Source organism: Corvus cornix, chromosome 19, assembly GCF_000738735.6.
Source record: "Corvus cornix cornix isolate S_Up_H32 chromosome 19, ASM73873v5, whole genome shotgun sequence".
Classification (NCBI taxonomy): domain Eukaryota; kingdom Metazoa; phylum Chordata; class Aves; order Passeriformes; family Corvidae; genus Corvus; species Corvus cornix.
The window spans coordinates 6,488,809-6,509,213 of NC_046348.1; the positions used below are offsets into that span (position 1 = coordinate 6,488,809).

Below are 20,405 nucleotides of genomic sequence, written 5' to 3' on the forward strand. Positions count from 1 at the left end.
AAGCCTCCATCTCCCTGCTCCAGGCCACAGCTCTACTGGTGGCCATGGATTTCTCCCTTAGACACCAGCACAGCCACAGGTCATCTTGCTCAGGTGCAAATGTTCTGGGCTAAGCCAAAACATTTCTTTTCTTTTATAGATTTACTTGATGTAAGTCCAAAAACTGAGATGACATCAAAGAGCCCATTGAGCAGATCCCCTCCAGAAACACACGGGGACTTTACCTCGTTAGTACAAACACGGTTCCCCTGCAGACTTCCTGGGAACAGCTGAAGCAGCACCACACTTCAAAAACCAGCCTGCACATCACAGGGCTGGGGAGGAGCTCAGTTCTGGCTCAGGATTGTTGTCAACCCTTTCAAAGCCCACGCAGGATCACACACAGAAATTGTCACAGCCCTGGGGGGAACAACTTTCTCTTTGTCCCCAGGAGATGGGCTGTAGAGGCAATGACAGGGCAGGAGCTGTCACAAGGAGCAGTCGGGGAGGGCGTGAAGTCTGATGTGAAGGAGAGAAAGAGAAGACTTAGAGGATGGATTTACCCCTGCTGGGACTGGTCAGTGATTGTTTCCCATGAGCTAACAAGAGGAATGAATGTCCCTTCAGGATTTCAAGCCCGTGCCAAGAGTCCATCTTTCTCTGAGGGATGGCAACTGCCAGCAGTTCTGTCCCCGCTGCAGTCCCCAGCTTGGATCTGCTGCTGGCTGGGGTCTGAGGTCACTTCCAGAGGGACACAGGAGACCTGCAGGAGCCCAGGCTAAGCCGTGGCATGGAGTGACAATCAGGAGATATGCTGCTTCCTGGAAGAGTTGGAACTGATGTGCAAATAATGGCAGAAAAATGTGGGGCAAGAGAGGGTTAGAGAGAGATTAGTCTGGGGCACACTCTGGGAGATACACAATGTTAAGTATGAGGGCAAAGGAAATGAAAACTGGAAACTCAAACATAGTCAAGAATCCAATCCCAGCCTGGGCAGGAAGTTTACACTCTGCTTCTAAATATACATGTTTTTAAATCAACAAGCTTTCTTGTTCCTCAGCTCTACTGTACATCCACACGGAGAATGAACCGGATGGAGGCACTGCCAAGCTCTCCCAGAGAGGTGTTCTGTCCACGAGGGACAGGGATGGGCGAAAGGCATCCCTGCCATGTCCCAGCAGGGAAGCAAAGGCTTCCCTGCTCCTGAAGGTGCTCTGGGAGAACAGAATTCCCAGCTCCAAGCTCCCTGCTCGGCACAAAGCACCCAATCCCTTGCAGGCAGACTCCCCTGTGCTCTCCAAGTGCCCATGAGGAGAGGGAACAGTATCCTGTGAGCACAGCTCAGCTGTGGTGCCTCTTTTCTCCCTGCTCTCTGGCCACTGCATTCATGCTCAGCAGTCAGATAGTCACATATTTTTTTTAATTTGATATAATTATCTCCTAGAAATTACTGTACACAGCCTCTTGGGATCTAAAGCAATTAAGTGAAGATAAATTTCTTTCATGGAGCAAGCTGTCAAAGGATGAAGCAATTTCATTCCCCATTTGAAGTGGAAGCTTTGGGTCATGCATGGTTTATTTGAAACAATGCCATCACCTAAAGCTGCTGATCTTATCTGTCTCTCTCTCTGTCTCTCCATTTCAAACTGCTGAAGATGTGCAGCGTGGCACTGCCTGAAGTGATGACATCTGGCATCAGGCCAGCTACAGAAACAAGCTGCTCCTCCCCGAGCCCGAGTGCAAGAGGCCAAACATTCCTATTAAAAAGGGGGAAACCGAGGTGAAATCTGGGAAGAGCTGAAAGTCGGGAATCCTGCCCAAGGGAACGGGAGATCCACAAGCTCCAGGAGGAGCGCGGTGCCTGCAGGAAGGGGTGGCACTGCCCAAGACAGGATGGGGCATCTCTGAGGGTTAACAGGCTGCCAGGCTTCCTCTCCTTCACCAGGCTGCCCTGAAGCCATGTAAACCAGGCTTCCAGGATTTTATCACGAGGAGGAACAGCCCATGCCCTTCAGTCTGTATGAGGAGAGACACGGCAGAGTGGAAATTATATCCCATTAGCACATGCATGCTAAGTCTCTCAGAATTTCCAGCAAATTCTCTCCTGTCCTCACACTTCACCATGCCAAGATGTTTCATTTTAGACCAGAAAACCGCATAAAAATAAACTCATTTAAATAAACCATTCTCCAAAGTGGTGGATTTTATCCTGGAGAGGGGAGGATGTTGTGCAGCGAAGGGTGGCCGTGGTGAGGGCTCTGCTACCTCCACAGGTTCAGCACTGGAGATGCTCCCAGAGATTCCCAGAAGAAAGGCATGTTTAGCAGGTATTCCACACTTCCCAAATGCGGATACCTGGAGGATCTCTCCTTTCCCACATCAGGACAGTCACTAACTCAAGTCACAGGGAAATTGGTGAGGATGCTCATGTCTAAATGGAAGTTGCAGTTTTGAGTGTGAAAACAGGCAAGTGCTGAGCAAATGCAGCTCCCACGGCCTGGACTGAGGAGAGCGTTTCATCCACGAGGCTTCTGCAAAGCTCAGATCACTGCTGATTAAATCTTTGCTCATTAGAACTAAAAAAAGTTACTGGTACTAGAGGGAGCTAATAATAAAAACTGGCAATGGGTGCAAGTTCGAGAAGCATCTGGGTGACTTAAAGAGTGCAAAAATGATCTTCAGAAGTGACCTCAGCACCAGACATGTGGCACGTCACCGACAGCTGGGAGGTCACTGTATCAGCTCCAGAAATGCACAGCAACAGGCACGTCCCTGACACACCCTGGGGCGCTGCTCCAGGGCCACTTTTCCATAGGAATCACGCCTGGAACAGGTATCAGGTGAAGTGACACAGCTCTGGAAGGATGTAGCAAACTCCATCTTTTTCTGGATAGACATAAATCTCCTTCCTTCCCTAGTAATGGCTGCTATAGTAAACATCACAGCGTTTATGCTCAAGATAAATACGGAACCAGAATGTGAATCTGTTCTGTTGTTCACAGAGCAGGCAGTAACTCCTCAGAAAACACATTTGTCTTCATCCTGAGAGCTTGTGTTTATGCATGCATCCACCTATTCCAAGTACAATGAAGTTTTGGGGAAGTTCAGAAAAATAAATCAACGGAATGACTACAAGTAAGAACTACAGTTGTCACTATTCATAATATATAAACATATAGACAAATATTTGTTACATATGGTGGGGAAAATGCTTTATGTAACATGCTGGTATGTAAAATGTTAAGGCAAATTTTGTTAATTTAAATAAATTATGGGGTTTACCTTTTGTTTAAGGAAATATATGCAAATATGTTATGGGGAAAAATGTGATTAAATTATCTGCTGGATTAAATATCCAGCATTTTTCATGTCCCACCACAGATACAGCCAGGCCAGCAGCAGTAAAGCTGCTCATGTGGGGTCTCTGCTTGGGAAGAATTTTAATGCTTCCCAATGAACCTTCCCTTAGTACCCCCTCGTATTCCTAAGGGAAACGGGTGGCCTGGGGCTGAGGCACTGGGCTGAAATCCTGGGTATCAGGGGTTTGTTCTCATCCTGAAGCCAAGGCTTCCTGTGGGACCAGCTTGGTCCCTCAGCCCCGTGTACCTCTGTTGCCAATCCCTAACAAGGAAATTGCTTTTCCTTCTGTCACAACGTGTTGTGGAGATACATTCATTAATGCCTGGGAAGTGCTTTGACTTCAATGACTTTGAGAAAAAAAAACCCAATAAATAAGATCATGGTGGTGTCTTCTTCTCTCTCGGGTTTGGGATGTGACATCAGGAGGGCACTGAGGGTGACAGCTCTGTCCTGCCACAGGAGCTGGGCTCTCCATCCTCACCCAGCCACAGCCCAGAGCTGGCAAACGGATTTGGCATCCATGAAAACAACACAAGCTCCAGCTGGGAGCAGAAACGTGGGGAGCAGACTCCAAGCTCAATGACAGAGGTCACCTTCCGTCTCCCGTAGAGACAGAGTAAATCCCCATCTGTTATTTGGGCTGACCACTCCCTGCATTCCAGCCCGTCCACTTCTTTGGCAAGCTTTGCAGGACGTGGATCTTTCTTATTCAGGATAACAATGAGGAGTTATTAATTGGGTCTTTTTTCGGGTTTCCTGAGGTCCTTCCCATAGCTGTGTTGGTGGATACCACAGCCGTCCTCGCCTTCAGATGGGATTTCAGCATTTCAGTTGGGCAAAGACAAAACAGTGCCATGAAAGAGGGTCCCTCCAAAGCTGAGCCACAGGCAGAGGCCAAGAGTCAGGTCAAGGACTGAGTTTAGTACCAGGAAGAAGAGTCTGAGCAGTGGCAGCGTATCCAGGTGGCAAAGTGTGAGGCAAAGATGCAACCCCGAGTCCCAGGGACCTCTCATGTAATCCAAAGCACCAGATTAACACCTGAGAAGCACAAAGATTGTCTCAGGCCACGCTTCATGCCAAGGGACAGCTCAGCCAGCCAGAGCAGCCTTTCCATTTCCTCAAGAGTTTCTCTGGGTAGCGATAAGAGATGGCTCATTGGGAGGGGATCCAGCATTAATGGTGTTTTAATGAGGCCTTTCAATACACTTATAGACTAATCAGCAAATTCCATGAGGTCTGGGCTCTCATATGTCATTCCAAGCACACTAAATCCATGGCAATACCTCTTCACAGCCAGAGTTGTGTACTCTCTGGGCCTGATGTCCTGCCAAAAGGTGACAGCTTTTGTGCCATTTGGGTGCTGGGGCAGCAGAAACAAAATCCCAAGGGAAGTGAAGGGTGTACACAGTGTGCTCCAAGGAGGTGCTGCACATGGTCTGGCTCTCTTTTCCTAGGTCACTCCACTATTCCCAACTCTGGGAACACAGGGTCAGCAAGTTTCTTGAATAGGACATTTCCCATTTCCCAAGAATCTGTGCCGAACCTCTGGAAGCAGCTTTTAGGACAAAAGGACTAAACACAAGTTTCCCATCTCATTACATAAACCTGGCCTGACCATGACAGAAGCGAGGACGTTGGACAATCAGCATCATCTGATCCGCACGGAAAGATCCAACACTAGGCATGGGACGAGGCTGATTTATCCTGTCAGGCTCTGCCTCGAGCTGATGATCCCATCTCACTTCCAGAAAACACTTTAAAAGGGCCTTTAGCTGACACCAGAGCCAAGCTGTGCAGGGCTGGCTGAGGACCCGACATGTGCTGGGGCACGTGCACGGCTCCCACCCTGATTCACTTGGAGCCAACGCTGTGGTTGAAGCGCCCTGTCCAAGATGAGCCTGGAGGAGAGGCAGAGGTGCATCCAAGGCTGGGGAGGAAGGCATGGAAACATCACAAGCCGCTTGAGAAAACTCCCCACGCACCGTGGTAGCGCTCCTTCCCTCCACATGCCAGGAAAGAGGCATTTCAGGGACAGGGAAGGTTCTTTCCACCAACTGCTGGTTCTTCCCTCCCCGCTTCCCCCCGCAGGAGATGGGGCTGCCTGGAAGGCAGCACCTTGTACTTCCCTGCAAGCTGTGCCCAGACCACAAAGCCACTCTGCCTCTCACTGACAGGGGGGGTTTAAGAGAACACGTGTAACTGGATCTTAACACGTTGGCAGGTGGTTCCTCACCTCGCAGTGCGACTGCAGTTCCCACACACAGCTCTCAGCCCCGGCACCAGGCAAAGCAGCAGGACCCCAGCTCTGCAGGGTGGGGGCTGCTGTTAGATCTGCTCCTCCTCGCCATCCTGCCTGCCCAGGGCTACGGCAGGACCTGTTCACACTTGGCTGTGGCAAAGGGGCTGCAGGGCTTTGAACTCCTGCTGCCTCCAGTGCCATTTCACAGCCCGATGCCACGGCTGTGCGTCAGCAGCCCCGAGCGCTCGGCACGGCCGGGGCGAGAGGACGTGAAAAGCTCCTATGCCCCAGAGACTGCGGTGCACAGGATACGGCCTGGATTCAAATCTGGTCAGCAGAGGTCTTAAAATGTCAGTGTAAACAGGAGGGCAGTGCTGGCGGGGCTGCAGGGAAGCTTGCTCAGGCTTATGCTGCTTAACAATAGGTTCAGTGACCTGGACAAAGAAAAGCTCTCCTGATAAAGCCAGCAGATTAGACACCGTCTCAAACCCTCCCATGCTTTCAAGAGAGCAACTCAGTAACAGGTAAAAGCTTGGAATTGCTCAGTCACCTACTGAGGAACAAACCCCGTGCTATTTAACACAGTTAATGTCAATTTGTGCCTGCAGGAAGGAGCAAAGGCTGCAGGACACTGGGAGTGTCCAGTGGGTACAGAGGAGAGAGGGACAGCACAGTGTCACCTCCTCCTGAGGAGCAATGTGGTCAGCCACAGCTCAGACACACCAGCAGAGCAGCTCAGGGGATCCAAACCATGCCCAGGACTGTCCTGCCTCTCACTCCATCTATTCAGCTTATGAAAAAAGGATGGGAACTGGGGGAGCTTGGGACACATTTACATATCAGAGCAGCAACCCACGACTTCCTAACCTACAGCAAAACTCAGTTATTGGAAACTGAGACAAAGCAAGTTTAGCTGGGAAACAATGCATGTTTTTAACAGCAACTGAAACTGGGTCTGGCGACAATTTGCTGAGGATCCTGAAGGGTTCTCAGCTTTCCAGAATCAAGGGTTTGTGCTTTCTGCAAGACCTGCTGTTGGAAATTTCCCTGTGGTTTCATGAGGGAGAAAAAACCAGTGGAGATGGCCACAGCTTCCCCAGCTTGCCAGCATCCGGGGCTCTCCCGGGCTGGATTCCCAATCCCCAGAACTGACGCACAGCACCGTGGGCTCCTCTTTGAAGAGGGGGTTTCTGACCTGTACGTTCTTCCCAGAAGCTCCCTGATGTTCAAAGCACCTTGCTGACAGACAGGCAGGTGTGCCTGTGACAGTGACCACCTCCCCAAACCCAGCGTGGGGGTGGAGAGGGGGGAGCAGCCCCCCAGATACAGCCCTGGGCGAGGCACAGGGGAGGGCTCCCAGCCCAGCTGTGACATTTCCTTTCACCTATACCTGTACAGCTGTTTCCTACAGGGCTGCAGCCTCGAGTGAGATGTGTGAGGCTTCTGTAGGTGCTTGGGAACAAGATGGAACAGAAACGCTTCACACCTGGCCCCAAAATTACAGCACGCTGGCAAGTGGCCAACATAAACTGGCAGAGTACCAGTTGCAATGGACATCAATTAAGCAGCCTGTCATCCTCAGACTGCAGGCTTTGCTTTTTGCGATCTGCATCGCTCCCTAAGCCTTCAGCAGCACCAGCGCTGGAGTTTTCCAGATGGGATCATTTCCCGCAGATTCCACTCACTAGATTTATTGCAGGTTTTTTTTTTTCTTTTTAACCCACCCCCCCTTCAAGAGGCTGAACTGTTATTCCACATTGCAGATTTCTCCAGGGCTGGATTCAGCGTCCTCGTGCCGCGCTAGTGCTTGTTTGCCATCGGTTCCCTTCACCTTCAGCTGCAGAAACTCAGTTTTAAGAATATCCTCAGAACTCTCTTAGCTTAAAAAGTGATTAAAAACTGAGGCCAAATGATAGCTGAACAGAATTCCTCTTTGGAAGATGCCCTGCACAGCCCTAGGAGATGTTGCAGCAGTCACTGGACAGGACTTGTGCCCATTGCAGACACCAGCGTTGCCTCCTCTGCCACCCAGACATGGGGACATGGATGGAGCCTGGCACTTTCCACGGTGCTAAAGGCACCTGGCAAAGGCAGAGAGAGGCTCTCGTGGTGCCCACACAGCTCCTGGCACTCGTGGTTCAAGGTGATGCCAAGGACAGCTGAGGAGTTCAAAGCAGGTGATGTTCTCCACGCTACCTTCGTGGTGGCATAAAATCCAGCCTCTCCTCCATCACCCCATGACATCACCTTCCAACATGGCCCATAATTTAGTTTAATTGCCTTTTACAATCCAAAGGCACCACATGAAAGGGAAGGTCGAGGCTGGGATGGAGTTCAGATACTGGTCAGAAAATGTAAACATCTCTTACTCTGCCGCCTCGGGGCTGCCAGCTCCTGCCAAGTCCCTGCTCCGAGCAGGGCTGCCTGTGGCAGGGATCTTTCACGGCTTGTTTGGAAACCCAGGGAAGCAGGAATGGAAGGAGTTTTTCAAGGATGACTCCTCCTTGGACTCTCCTGCTTGGGGCTCCGATCTCTGCTCACAGTTTCCCTTTTCCTCTCTGGACCAAGCTCCAAGCTGGAAGCTCTTGCTCTCATGGGCTGAGAGCATTTGCCTGCCAGCTGGAGGGAGATGCTCCAAGGCTATGGAATGGGAATATGGAAAGGATGCTGAGAAAACAGTTACATTTGCTCACTGGGGTTTTCTCTCTGCTTACAAAGAGTTTGTGCTCTCAGAGCCCTGGTCTTGCTACCTTTTCTCTGATGCCTTGCAAAAAGTCCTCCCAAAATCACTGTAGTGTGGCCGCTCCAAGGTGGATTTAATCCCTGGCATTCCAGGAGTCATTAGGTCTCAGAAAGGACAAAAAGCCTGGTGTTTAGAGGCATGACAGAGCCCAGTCACTCCAGCAGCTACTCCTCCTGGGCTTTTACACCTGGGGCTCCCTTTCCAACAAGCATCAGACATGACTACATGCTGCCAAGAGATCTCTGAGAGTCTTAGGAAGACTGAAATACCATGAATAAGTGAAGTGAATAACAAGACAGGACTAATTTTAGCCCAAGTCTAAGTAATAACTAGCTCCTAATCAGCTAATCCAAAGGCTAGTGCCAATCTAGAGCACGTTGGGGCAACTAGAGAGAGGGGGCAACAAGATGTGAACTATCCACCTGGGCTGGACAGTGCAGAGGAAAGAGATTTGGGATTTCTAAGGAGAATAAAGCTTGGGGTTTAGGCTATCTGCACTGACAGGTGAGTGAAACAAGGAACAGCACCAAGTGTGGGAAGCTCACTGGCCACCCCAGAGCTGGAGGAGCCACGCAATACCCAGCTTGCAGGTCTGGCAGTAAAATATTGCTAATTAATGTTCAGAGCCTTGCATTTTAGGGCTTTCATTTGCCTGGTGAGGTGAGACAGGGTTGAGACCAGTTGAGTGGTGAGTATCTGAGACAGTCCACTCCACACATGAGCATGCACATGAGGGAAAGGGAAAAAAGTGCCTTTCTGTTTGAGAGGAGGGAACCACAGTGACTGGCCCTATAAGCACATGTATTAATCATGCACCGTCTGGTTTTAATCCACACACTGCTGATCCTGCGTCTCACTGTATTGTTATCAGGGGAAGGAGTATTTCTCCTCAATCTTACTCACCAGCCAAAAGCCTGAAAATGCAAAAAACACATTTGTGAAGTGCCTTCCCAAGGACCCTGGGCCCCGGACCTGGTGAGCTGGGGCTGCTGCCTTTTTATTGGCGTTTAAAAACCTTTTATTAACGTGTGTCAGGGCTGGGGGAGGAGAGACAGGCTCAGGTTTCAGGACCCCCCATGCAGAGAGGTTTATTGTGGGAAGGGACATTAACACTTTCTCCTCCACATCTGCCCATGGCTGGGGCGTGTGGCAGAGGGTGTGCTGCAGGCACAGGCCTGGGGGATGCACATGCTGAGCCCATGAAGAGCTTGCAGGGATGTGGGCAATCCATGCCTGCAGAGAGGAGAACCTCCCTGCTCTGCTCCACATCAGGGATATCTGCAGCCCTCATCCAGCTTTGCCACGAGCTCCATGGGGTCACTGCAGAGCAGGATGCTCCCGAGACAACAGCATCCAGCGAGAGCTGAGGAATCCAGGACGTGCCCCAGATTCCCAGGGCTGCACCCACGCACCCACACCAGGACTCTCTTTAACCTCAACACGACCCAAGTGGTTTCCATTACCAGCTCCCCACAGCAGCACCGTGACTCCACAATTGCCACCTTCCTCCTTCCCGACCTTAACTCAGCCATGCTGCTGCTCCCTGCTCTTGCCTCAGGTCCAAGGCTGGGTGAGGGAGGTCCTGGCAGTGTCTCCTTGGGCTGCAGAGGCTGCAGACACAGCTGACAGCTCAGGCACCAGGCTGCATAGTTTGCTGCTGACTGGTATGGTCGGTGGTGTTCCATCACACAAGCTGCAGTGGAGATGTGCCCAACACACACACCCAGGAAAACAACACCGAGTTCTGCTCACCCTGGAGCCAGCTTTTGTTGGTTACAGCTCCAATGACAGTGCAAGAGATGACGGGAAGCTCTAAGTGTCCCACTGGCTCCAGCAGGAATTCGAACACGCGGCTTCATGGCAGCGAACGGAGTCAGAACGTTTTCACTCAAAATAAGAGCCAGGCCAAATGCTCAAAAACTTACTGAGAAACTCTGGCTGAATTCTGCACTCCATCTGCTAAATGGGACGTGGAGAACAAAAAGGAATGGGAAGCACAGTGTTTGTCCTATACAGCTTACAAAACAACCACCCTGTTGGTAGAGCCAAGAGCCCAACACCATTTTTAAGCCCAATTCCCTTCAGTTCTGCCTTTCAACAGATTCTTTTCCTCTGAAATATTACAAATTAATTAAGAAGCTAGGGGGTAAAAGAATGGGGTAAGGATTTGGAGCATCAGCAAGCAAGGTGAGAGATCCTTGTGGTAAAAGCCAACTGCCTCTTCCTTGCCATGCAAGTGGTAGAAAAGGGACCCAGAGTCACTCTGGCACACCAGAACCCTCCTCCCAGCCCACAAGACATTCACATTGTGCCATATAAAGAGCAGTACATTCTCATTGCCTCTCCAGCAAAGAATTTGGGCTGAAAACTGGGCCAAGACTGAGAACACAAAGAAATTGGGTGCAAAAAATAACTCCTGCTAAAAAGCAATGAAAAACCAGTATGGGAAAAAATCAGTGCCAGAGGGAGCTGCTCCATTGCCATCGCTTGCTGGAGGCTCAGGGACACAGATCCCAACACGCCACCATGCTCAGCACAGACATGCACCCTTTCCACTGCCAACAGCCCAGAGATGCATCCCCTAGGCTCAGAATGGTTTGGGCTGGGAGGGATCTTAAAGACCATCCAGTTCCAACCCCCTGCCGTGGACAGCGACACCTTCTACTAGACCAGGTTGCTCCAAGCCCTGTCCAACCTGGCCTTGAACAGATAAGCTGCTGAGGAGTTGGATTCATCTGGGCTCTGCAAGCTACAGGGAGGGCAAGGAGCAGATGGTGGACTGGAGATGGGACCCAAGTTTAAGTTGGGTTGGGGGATTCTTTGCTAGAAAGTGCCTTTTTGTATCTTGCTCACAGTCACTCTCACGTGGGTTTGTGCCTCTCAGTCCTGGCTGGCTCTGCAGTGCCTTCTGCAACACCCCACTCCTGCAGAGTCCAATAATTCCTTCATTAATGCTGCAGAGCGATGACATTTGTGGACCAGGGCAGTCATTTGACTGTATTGATGCAGCTGCCACTCCAGTTCCTTTCTAGAGCGTTTCCAAATTGCAGAAAATGAGGTAGGATCATCCAAAGAGGTCACTTTGTCTCCTATTCCAAGGTGTTTACCTCAACCCAAGTTCTACCTGAGAGAGTCACCCTGACTGCTTTTAAAATCTCCAAGGCTGAAGAGTTCCTGAAGACTCACTAAGGAGGCTGCTCTCAAGTGCTGAACTACCCAAAGGTGTGAAACCTTTCCTAAAGTCTCACTTTAATCTATTCTGCTGCAATTTCTGCTCATTCCTTCCTGTGCTTTACAGCATGGAGCTGGAGGACAGCTTGTTCTCCTCTCTGCCTTTTCCCCAAATTTCCTTTAGACTAAAAAGCCCCAGCTCACCCAGGCCCTTCTTGGAAATCAGGCTTTTGAGCTCTCTTTTCTAACTCACTGTCCTCCTCTTCATCCTCTCAGGTGTCCTCTCCACACTGAACATGCACACCTGCTGTTTCACCTGTCTGGTCATTAATAAAAGCACTGGTCAGAAAGAAATAAAGGGGTACAGGCACAGCCAGGCCTCGCTGCTTCCCTCTGGGATCGGTACTGCTTTTCCAGCAGAACTGAGAACACACCATGCCCGATATTCCCAAATTCCTGGGTGGCTGGTGTTGAGTTGTGAGGGTACCAACTCCCACCTGTGGAGTTGTGCAGTTTCTTTACAAAGCACCAGAACCAGAGCTGGGACAGGGAGAACTCAGCTTGGAAGCTCTGGTGCAGGTACAGGACAAAGACACAAAGATGAGTGCAAGTGCCTGGCAGGGCAGGTAGATGGCACTCCAAATAAACTGGTGTGTAGTTAGAGGAGGCAGAGTTCAGGGAATACCGACCCCCTCCCACAAGTTACAGGGCACCAGGGCTGCTCAGCCACCTCACCTGCCTGCTGGGGGCTCTGGTTTGTGGCTGCTGGGAAAAGAATCTCTGTATAGGGACACTGGGACTGTCCCCAGCAGAACCCCCATAAGGCCACCACACACACTGGGCAAATCTTAGGGCAGCAATGGCAAACAACTGCATGCTTCTTATTTTAACCCTGTCAAACAGAGCCTTGAAAATTCATGTTTCCACAGACACTTCCTGGACTAAGGTGCTTCCCCAAACTGGGAGGGCTCTTGGTTTTACTGGGAGCCCGTGCTCCTGTGCTGCAGGCAGTGCTGTGAGCACAGGCTGGGGCAGACAGAGAAGTGAAACAGAAATTCGCACCTTTGGGTCCCTCTGTGAGAAAGGTCCCGAATTTCTCACTGTCATTTCAGGACAATGTCAGGAGAAGAAGTGGCACCAGGAAAGGCACCTTGCCACTGTCACACACAGGCTCTCCACAGAAACCTGCCTCTGCATCCCCACTTCTCCTCCTGGAGCACCAATCCCTCAGGGAGGGGACACTGCAGCTTCCCAGATGAGCCACGTTTTTGGAGCTGCAGTTCTGCCTCTGAGCAGGAAACTGTTGAGAGCCACTCTCATCCTGCCGTGCCTCCGAGGGCGTGCAAAACAAATGCCATTGTGCCTCCTCCATCCCCCACCAGGCTCAGACACGTTCTCCAAGTGCAGCCCCCAGATCCCTCCTGGCCAGGTGGTGGCAGAGAGCAGACCCAAAACCCCACATCAACAAGGGAACTGATTTCATTATTCTAAAAACAAACAGGCAAAGGAAAGTTCAGCCTAGAATGAGCTCCTAGAGCAAAGAAAGGAAAATAGAGAGCGGGCAGTGGGGAATGCTTCATATTCCTAAAAGCCTTTTGTACGTTAACACATGGTGTCTGCTTCTCTCTAGTCACCTATTTATCACTCTCCTCTTTAGAGAAGGAAAAAAGTCCTGGCTGCCTTCCTAAGGCAGAGTTTTGTGGCCGGGGGGAGGGGGAGGGTGCTTTAAGCATGATGCAAACCATTTGGAGTGCACCGAGAGCTCTGCCAACACAAGCTGCACTATTTAAACAAGTGAGGAAATGATCGTATATACAACATGCCAGCGAGCACACACACACCAGAGGAAGTCGAGAGGGGTTTTCATGACACAGAGCTGGATGTCAGCGGCTGAAAGGTCGATATTTTCCCTTAACACCCTTCTCAATGACTTAATCGTGTTCCGTTTGCACAGAAAACTTCCCAAGAATAAAAGTCTGGAGGAATCGAGGGGGGATGTTTGGCCTACTGCTGACCTTGTCCGAGGTCCTCTCCACGTAGCAGGGCTCCTGGGGGGCGACCAGCAGGGGAACGAAGCCCGAGAGCAGCCGATCCTCTTCCAGGCTAAGCAGGGCAAGGTCGTCATCTGGGTCCTTGTACAAGGGCACCTCCGACTGATTCACTGTGGTCAGTATGTTACAGAAGTCAGCCAGCGTCGCCCACACATCTACTGAGACCCTGGGAGAACGAGGAGAGACGTGAGCAATTCAGGGCTGGAATGCGTTGGGAGTTGCCTGCAATGCTGCAGCGAATACCAGAGAGGTGAGGCGAGGCGAGGCACGGCACCGCTGCTGCCCTGCCCCGCGGGACGGCTCCGCAGCTGCGCTGGCACCCCACCCCGGCAGGGACCGTGACCCTCGCCCGCCAGCGCTGACCCCGGCCACCGTCCCCCGGCATGGGGATGGGCTCCCGGGATCTCGCCCTCGCCGCTGCTCTGCCCACCTCTGCCCGCTCCCCCAGCCCGAGCGCCCGCGGGCAGCGGCCTCCCCGTGCGGTGCCGGCAGGAACCCGGCTGGTTCCAGATGGGAGAAGGGATGAGTTACTCAATTTTAAAGCCTGCTGGGAGGACAGAGCGAACACCCGCATTGCTGTCGGGGCTGAAAGGGCTCTTGGAGGGCTCCAATCCACCCTGGGGGGCTCCAGCCCAGCCCCGAGCATCCTCTCCTTCGAGCAGCTCTTATCGGCTGTGGCCACGTGCTGCAGCCAGGCTCTGCAGCACAGAGATTTTCTCAGTTAAACCCCAGCCATGGGGGGTTAAAGCTGTGTTTTGCTTCTGGCCATGGGTTTCAACACTCACGAGCGACCTGCAAAGCTGCCTGTGCCACGTCTCACGTTCCCAGAGTGGCAGTGATGTGCAGGGTGCAAACGCGAGGCCAAGGGTAGCCCTGGACCGCTTTCCACGGGTTCCCATCACACACCCCCACAGCTGAGCACAACCCAAGGAGGACCCAGCACCCCAGAGTGAGCCAGTGTGGAGAAAGCAGGGAAACAGGCAACAAGCATGGCGGGGTACTACAGCTGACCAGGCTGCCTTGCACTGCATTTCTCCTTCCTGTTTCTACAAACACTCAGATTGGGGGTTTTTTTAGGATGTAAACTGGGATTTAAGTAGGAAATAGGGGAAACTGGGGCTGATGTGCTTCTGGTGGGCTGTTCCTCCACCCCACAGCTCTGGAGAAAAGTACAGGGAATCCAGCATCCCCTGGGGTGCAGCAGTGACCGGTGCGGGCCGAGGCAGCCCAGGGCTGGAGGGAGGCCCCCTGCTCTTTGAACTGCTCCAGGTGGACAGAGTCTGCACTCGGTTATTTACGGGAATCAATGTACCAGGAAAGCACACTGAAATGAAACATCTTGTTTTCAAGAGCGTCCTGGGAGCCAGGCAGAATGAGGAGCCATTAATCAAAGCCCGGCACGTAATCAGCACACATGTAACGCAGAGTCGCCCACGTCCCCGAGCCAGCCCTAGCCCACGTCCTGCAGGGGAGAAGAGGTCCTTCAAAACCCTCTGGTCACAGACACCAGGAGCTGGGTTCATTCACAAAGCTCCATCGCTTGGCTCAGCCAGGTCTGGCTGTCAGAAATGTTTAAATATGGAAAAAAATAAACAGTTGCAACACGTTTTTCGGAGGGATCTGTCCGAGGCCCTTTGTGATGTAATGGGAAACGCTGCGTTTGTGCTACCAGCTGGAAAATAAACAGAGCTGCGAGGGTTAAAAGGAACTGAACTTTCCACGACCCCTATCTGCAAAAGAAGAAAATAATAAGAGGAATGATCCACTGCCCCACAGCCCTGATAGTTTATCCTCCGGCCCGGGCTGCAGAGACAAGCACCGGATGTGATAGGGCTGCTCTGGGCCACCTCCAAGGCGAGCTCTGCCCATGGGAGATGCACAGGGCTTGGGAGGCTCAGCCTCCCCCAGTGCCCTGCTGGCAACTGGGCTTGGCTGCCTGAGGCCAGTCACATAGCACTGGTGGGGCCCCACGGCCACGAGGGCTCGCTGGGATGAAGGAGGTGCAGAAGCATCAGCAGGGAGAGGAATGGGAAAAGTGCCCGCAACTGCTGGGGAATGAGAGCACTGGGGTGCTGGGGACAGGCAGGGATGCAGGGGACATTCCCAGGGAGCTGGGACAGCCAGCTGCATGGGGCCACGGTGGAGGAGAGTGGAAAGAAACACATTGCAGAGAGCTCGCCCGTATTCCCAATAAGCAGAGCTGCAGGCAGGGGATGATGGTGATGGTGAGGGCGGGAGGGAGGCAGAGGGCAGTGGCAGGATGCTGGGCTGGACTGGGATTCACAGCAGGGCAGGGGTAGCGGTGGCAGGGGTATCAGCACAGATGAGGTACAAGGAGCATCTCCCTCCACAGGGCTTGGATCCAAAGTCAGAAAAATGCCACAGGAACAGTCACTGAGCTGGCACTGCTAATGCCCTTGCAGGCACCCAGCCCAGCAGCGCCCTTCCCTCTCCCCCCTGGCAGCATTGCCAGGCAGGGCACCCCTCACCACCTGTGAGTGTGAGAGCAGTCCCTGTCACTTCATCCTTCACCTACAGCTTGACAGTGCCTTGCCACATCTGCCATTTGCCCTGGATGTGACAGATTCCCACCCTGGGCTCACTCCAGTCAAACCTCAGACTGTGCTGGCTCCCTGGGTAGCCAGCTCTCACTGCAATGCTACCCCAGCAGCGCCCTGCAGAGCCTTCAGAAAGCCAAGAAAGAAGCAGTGCTGGCATTTTTCCCTGGTTTTCTCCTGTGATGGCAGAGGCAGCACTGCAGAGATCAGTTCTGACCATTTTCTGCCACCCCCTCAAGTGCAGCTCCTCCTCTGCAGCACATCTCCCATCACTGCCACCACCAAGATCATTCACTGGCAAAGCCAGTGGGGACAAACGGCTCACACTGACACCTATGGCTCTGTGAATCTCCTGCTGGGACATGCACTCGCCCTGGAAGGTCACACAACACTTGTGAGCCCTCTCAGCCTCCTTCTCCCCACTGCCCCTGCCCAGGACCAACCTCACGGCTAGCCCCAGGCATTTCTGGCTTATGTCACCCCACGGCGCGGTGGTGCTGGAGCCTCCGTGCAGAGCCCAGGCAGTTCCAGGTGCCTGGAAGCTCTGTGCAAGCACAGTGCCACGGCTTCGACGTCCCTCAGCGGAGGGAGGCCCTGAATTACTGACACTGAGCCCAGGCACGCCACTCCCAGGTACAGGGACGAGGCTCCCAGAGCTTTTAAGCGAGGAAGCGAGAAGGGGGTTAGCGCGAGGTCTTTCCTTGGAACGGGGGTTCATTCACTTCCCCACAGACACATTTACATTTGCTTATTCCACTAGGACAGGAAAAAAAAATAAGAGCTAATTTCTTTTTTATTGCCTCAGGATTCCAGGTTTAATGTAGCTGTCAGTGTGAGCGCAGCCCAGCTGCAACGCCGACGGACACGGCCCAGCCAGGCAGCGGCGAGAGCCGCGCAAGTGCGCAGCGAGCTGGACCGCGGCCCCGGGGCCGAGCACCACCCTGGCGAGGCTGGGGATGGCTCCTGGCAGAGATGATGCATCACCACCCGGCCAAAGGCACACGGTGAAGCACGGGGAGAGCAGAGGATGCCAGGGTGAGCCTGATGCTCGCCGAATCCCCACGCGGGGCTCTGGCGTGAGCCACCATCCTCACCGGGGGCGCGGGCTGCCTGGTGATTAATATCAAGCACAATGACCCCATGTTACAAGCCTGCGGGGGCCTGTGGAGGTGGCCATTTCCTGTGTAATACCAGCTTGTTTAAACACTAACATCCAAACTCCACAGCTGCAGCACAAACCCGGAAAGCGCGGCGCAGAAGAAGCCCTGCATTGTGTTCCCAGCCGCTGCCGAGCTGCGCTGCCGTGCAGATGGCAAACGCCTCGGGCCGCGCGCTCCCGGTGCCCGCCGGATGAGGTGCTCTGCAGCCTCCTCCTGGGCTTCCTCTCTGCTGGACCATGGGAAGCTGAACTGAAAGTGGCTCCTTTGCAAGGAGCAAAAAGGGTTGGCCACTGGAGCTCTTCCCAAAAGGTGTTCACCAAGCTTGTTCCGGGCTGAGAGAGAGCAGGATGAGGTGGTCACAGCCCTTCTGCATCAGCGATTTCCCCCACTCTGCCCTGTACACGGTTATCCATAAACCCATTCCTCTCCCAGGAAGCCGCCTTTAGAGCTGGAGGGATGCTCTCCTCCCCAGGAGAAGTGCAGTCTCCTCCCAGCCAGCCTCTGCTTTGCCACAGCCCCCTTCTCCACAGAGACTTTTGGTTTCTCCTTTGGTCAACTTTATCTCCAATCTCAACCAGGTTTACACTACTGAGACACCTCTGAACCCTGGCTTTGATGTCTCCATAGGGAAACTGGTGGCCAGTGCTACTGAGGCTGGGATCTGCAAAAGGGATTTTCCATTTAGTCTCCAGCAAACTCCAGCAATGTCTTGGCACCCCTGTGCAAGACTCTGTCCATCCCTCCCAGTGGGAGCTGCCATCTCAGTGACACTTCTCTGCAAGAGCCATGTGATGAGAGCGATCTGGCACATCTCTCTGGGAAGGTAAGCTCTAGAATGTGCTCACAGCTTTTGGATTTAATTTAATACTCGGTTTAAATTAACCATTTCTAAATGTTTGCAGACGGTCTCCACAAACTGAGAGGCCCTTGGCCCCGCGTGGAAGGAGCATGGGTTCGCCAGGGTCAGCCCTGCAGCAGTGTCTGTCTAGCCAGTGGCTTCCCCATCAGTCCCTGTGCTTTGTTTAGCAATGGATTAATTCTGGCAACAGAGCAGAGCAAGGAGCAGCTTTGCTCCCTCCGTCCAGCCCTCTTCACCTGCTTCCCAGCCATATGTCCCAAAAGGGGATGGAGTCACTTGTACAGTGGCCTCCTTGGAGATCCACCTTTTGACCCATCTGCTGCCAATATCTCTGCCTTGGGGGATCCACCCTACTCCCTTCTTCCCAGAATCCCTGCTTTTACACCCCAATCTCTGCAATTTACTCCTGGGGACATTTGGTCCGAAAGATGCTTCTCCAACTGCCTTAAACAACCACCTGCAGAGAACTCGACACAAGGTTTGCCATAAAACATGCAGACAGAAATTAATTTTAAGATACAAAAGTGACAGCTGCTTGCTGCTAGAAGTCCTGGCAACACCTGGTTCAGACACACAATTCCCGAGGCACTGAAGCAGAGAAGTCCAAGGTTAAGTTTAGCTCCTATTCTGGAAAGACATGAGGAAAGAGTCATGGAAAGCTTGCTGAGCACCTCTTCCAAAATAGGAAGAACACCCTTCACCTCTCAAATACACACAGAGAGGTGTTTAGGAAGTCCAACAACTGTTCCAGGGCATCCCCTGAGCCATGGTGACCATGCAGTGTGGCCAGGAGCTGGATGAGTGCACTAGACCAAGAAGGGTGGATTTGGGGAAAGATGGAGCTTCTCGCTTGGGTTGAATTCAAGACTGCTGAGCCCCCAGGTAGGGACAGGATGTCTGCCAGGAACCAGGGTTCATTCCCAAGCTCCCACCAAGAAAAAGGACCCTGAAGACACAGCCTCCTGAGCCTCTCATCCCACTCCACGGAGCCCATTCCCGCATGGCTCACATCCATCTGCCGGCTTTCGGCAGCACTCGCTCCTCACACCTTTCCCTCCGCCTCTGTCCAAGGGGGAAAGCAGCGAGCTGAGGAATTTGGTGTGGGGTTGGTTTTGTTGGGTTTTTTTTTTATTGTAAGGACTCAAATCCAGCAGTGTGATAAATGCATCCGAGCTACAATTAGGAAGATATATAGCATCAGAACGCGAAGGTCTGGGCAGCGTGGTGAAACGCGGGCTCTCCAGAGCCCCAGCTATGTTTCCCATTATGTAACCCTGGTCATGGGCAGACAGCCAGACTCCAAATGAAAAAGAGACTCTGGCTTGGCACCGTTTCTATTTTCCTATCCTCATTCGGGGTCAGCGCAGTGTCATACAGCTGCAGAGAAAGCTCCGGGGATTAAACCTGGGAAAGACTCCAAGACCAGGACCCGGGTTCAAGTACCAGCTGAAAGCAATAAACCAACTGCCACAGCTGGGCTGAGTTTAGACGTTCTCAAAGTCCCCCAGCTCTCTCCCATATGAAGAAGAAGCGATTGTGAACATGGTGAGCGAGGCCTTGGGACACGCAGCCCCGGCCCAAAGCTCCGGCCGAGTCCTGCCAAGCTGCCTCGCTGGCCCCGAGCCCAGCCCGGCATCCTGGCCCCGGATGAGCTGCACTTTGATGCAAGCTCTGGGCTCTGAGTGGGCTGCCAGGTGGGTATGAGGCCTGTTTTTTCCAGAAGCTTTAGCACGTTCATGGCATCCCTGCAGGGCGCTGCTGTGCTTCAGGGGATTTCTACATCCCTTTTCTGCGCCCACACCATCACAAGGGGCAAGGAAAGTGGTTTGAGAGTATCCAAACAGCTTCTCTGTTGGCAGTGGTGGAATCTCACAGCATGTCTCAGAGGCAGGAGCATGTGTGACACGGCACAGGCTCCTCACTCAGTTCTGCAACTTGGCATCTGCACTTGCTCCTCACGTGCTCTCCCTGCTCCTGAGCTCACCCTGCCCATAAACCTTGGCTTACTCCACCACGCCTGCTGCTCTGACCCATGTTTTACTTCTAAACTTCTTTGAAGCTGCTCCTATCTAAACCCCTGCACTCGGTGGCTCTACCTGGTTCCTGAAGAGCCCCAGGGCAGCCAGCAGGCTTGTGTCAATAGAGAGCTGAAACACTAACCCAGTGCTCTCCTTTTCCTTTCCTATCCCCAGGGCAAACATTGCAAATCCCAGGTCATGCCCAAGAGCAGAGCTGGTTCCCTGCTGTTTGTCACTACCTGCATCTCCACGGAAGCTCAAACACTG

General features: G+C 52.7%; 1 protein-coding gene across 2 annotated transcripts in view; it reads right to left on the minus strand.

Annotated features, from left to right (window-relative positions):
• Positions 1-20,405, minus strand: part of SMG6 (SMG6 nonsense mediated mRNA decay factor) — a 105,744-nt gene that overhangs the window by 32,182 nt on the left and 53,157 nt on the right. For both annotated transcript variants that reach the window (XM_039563125.1, XM_039563123.1), the window contains exon 13: positions 13,508-13,709. In XM_039563125.1, the coding sequence (XP_039419059.1) occupies positions 13,508-13,709 (202 nt within the window). The remainder of the gene's footprint in view (positions 1-13,507; positions 13,710-20,405) is intronic.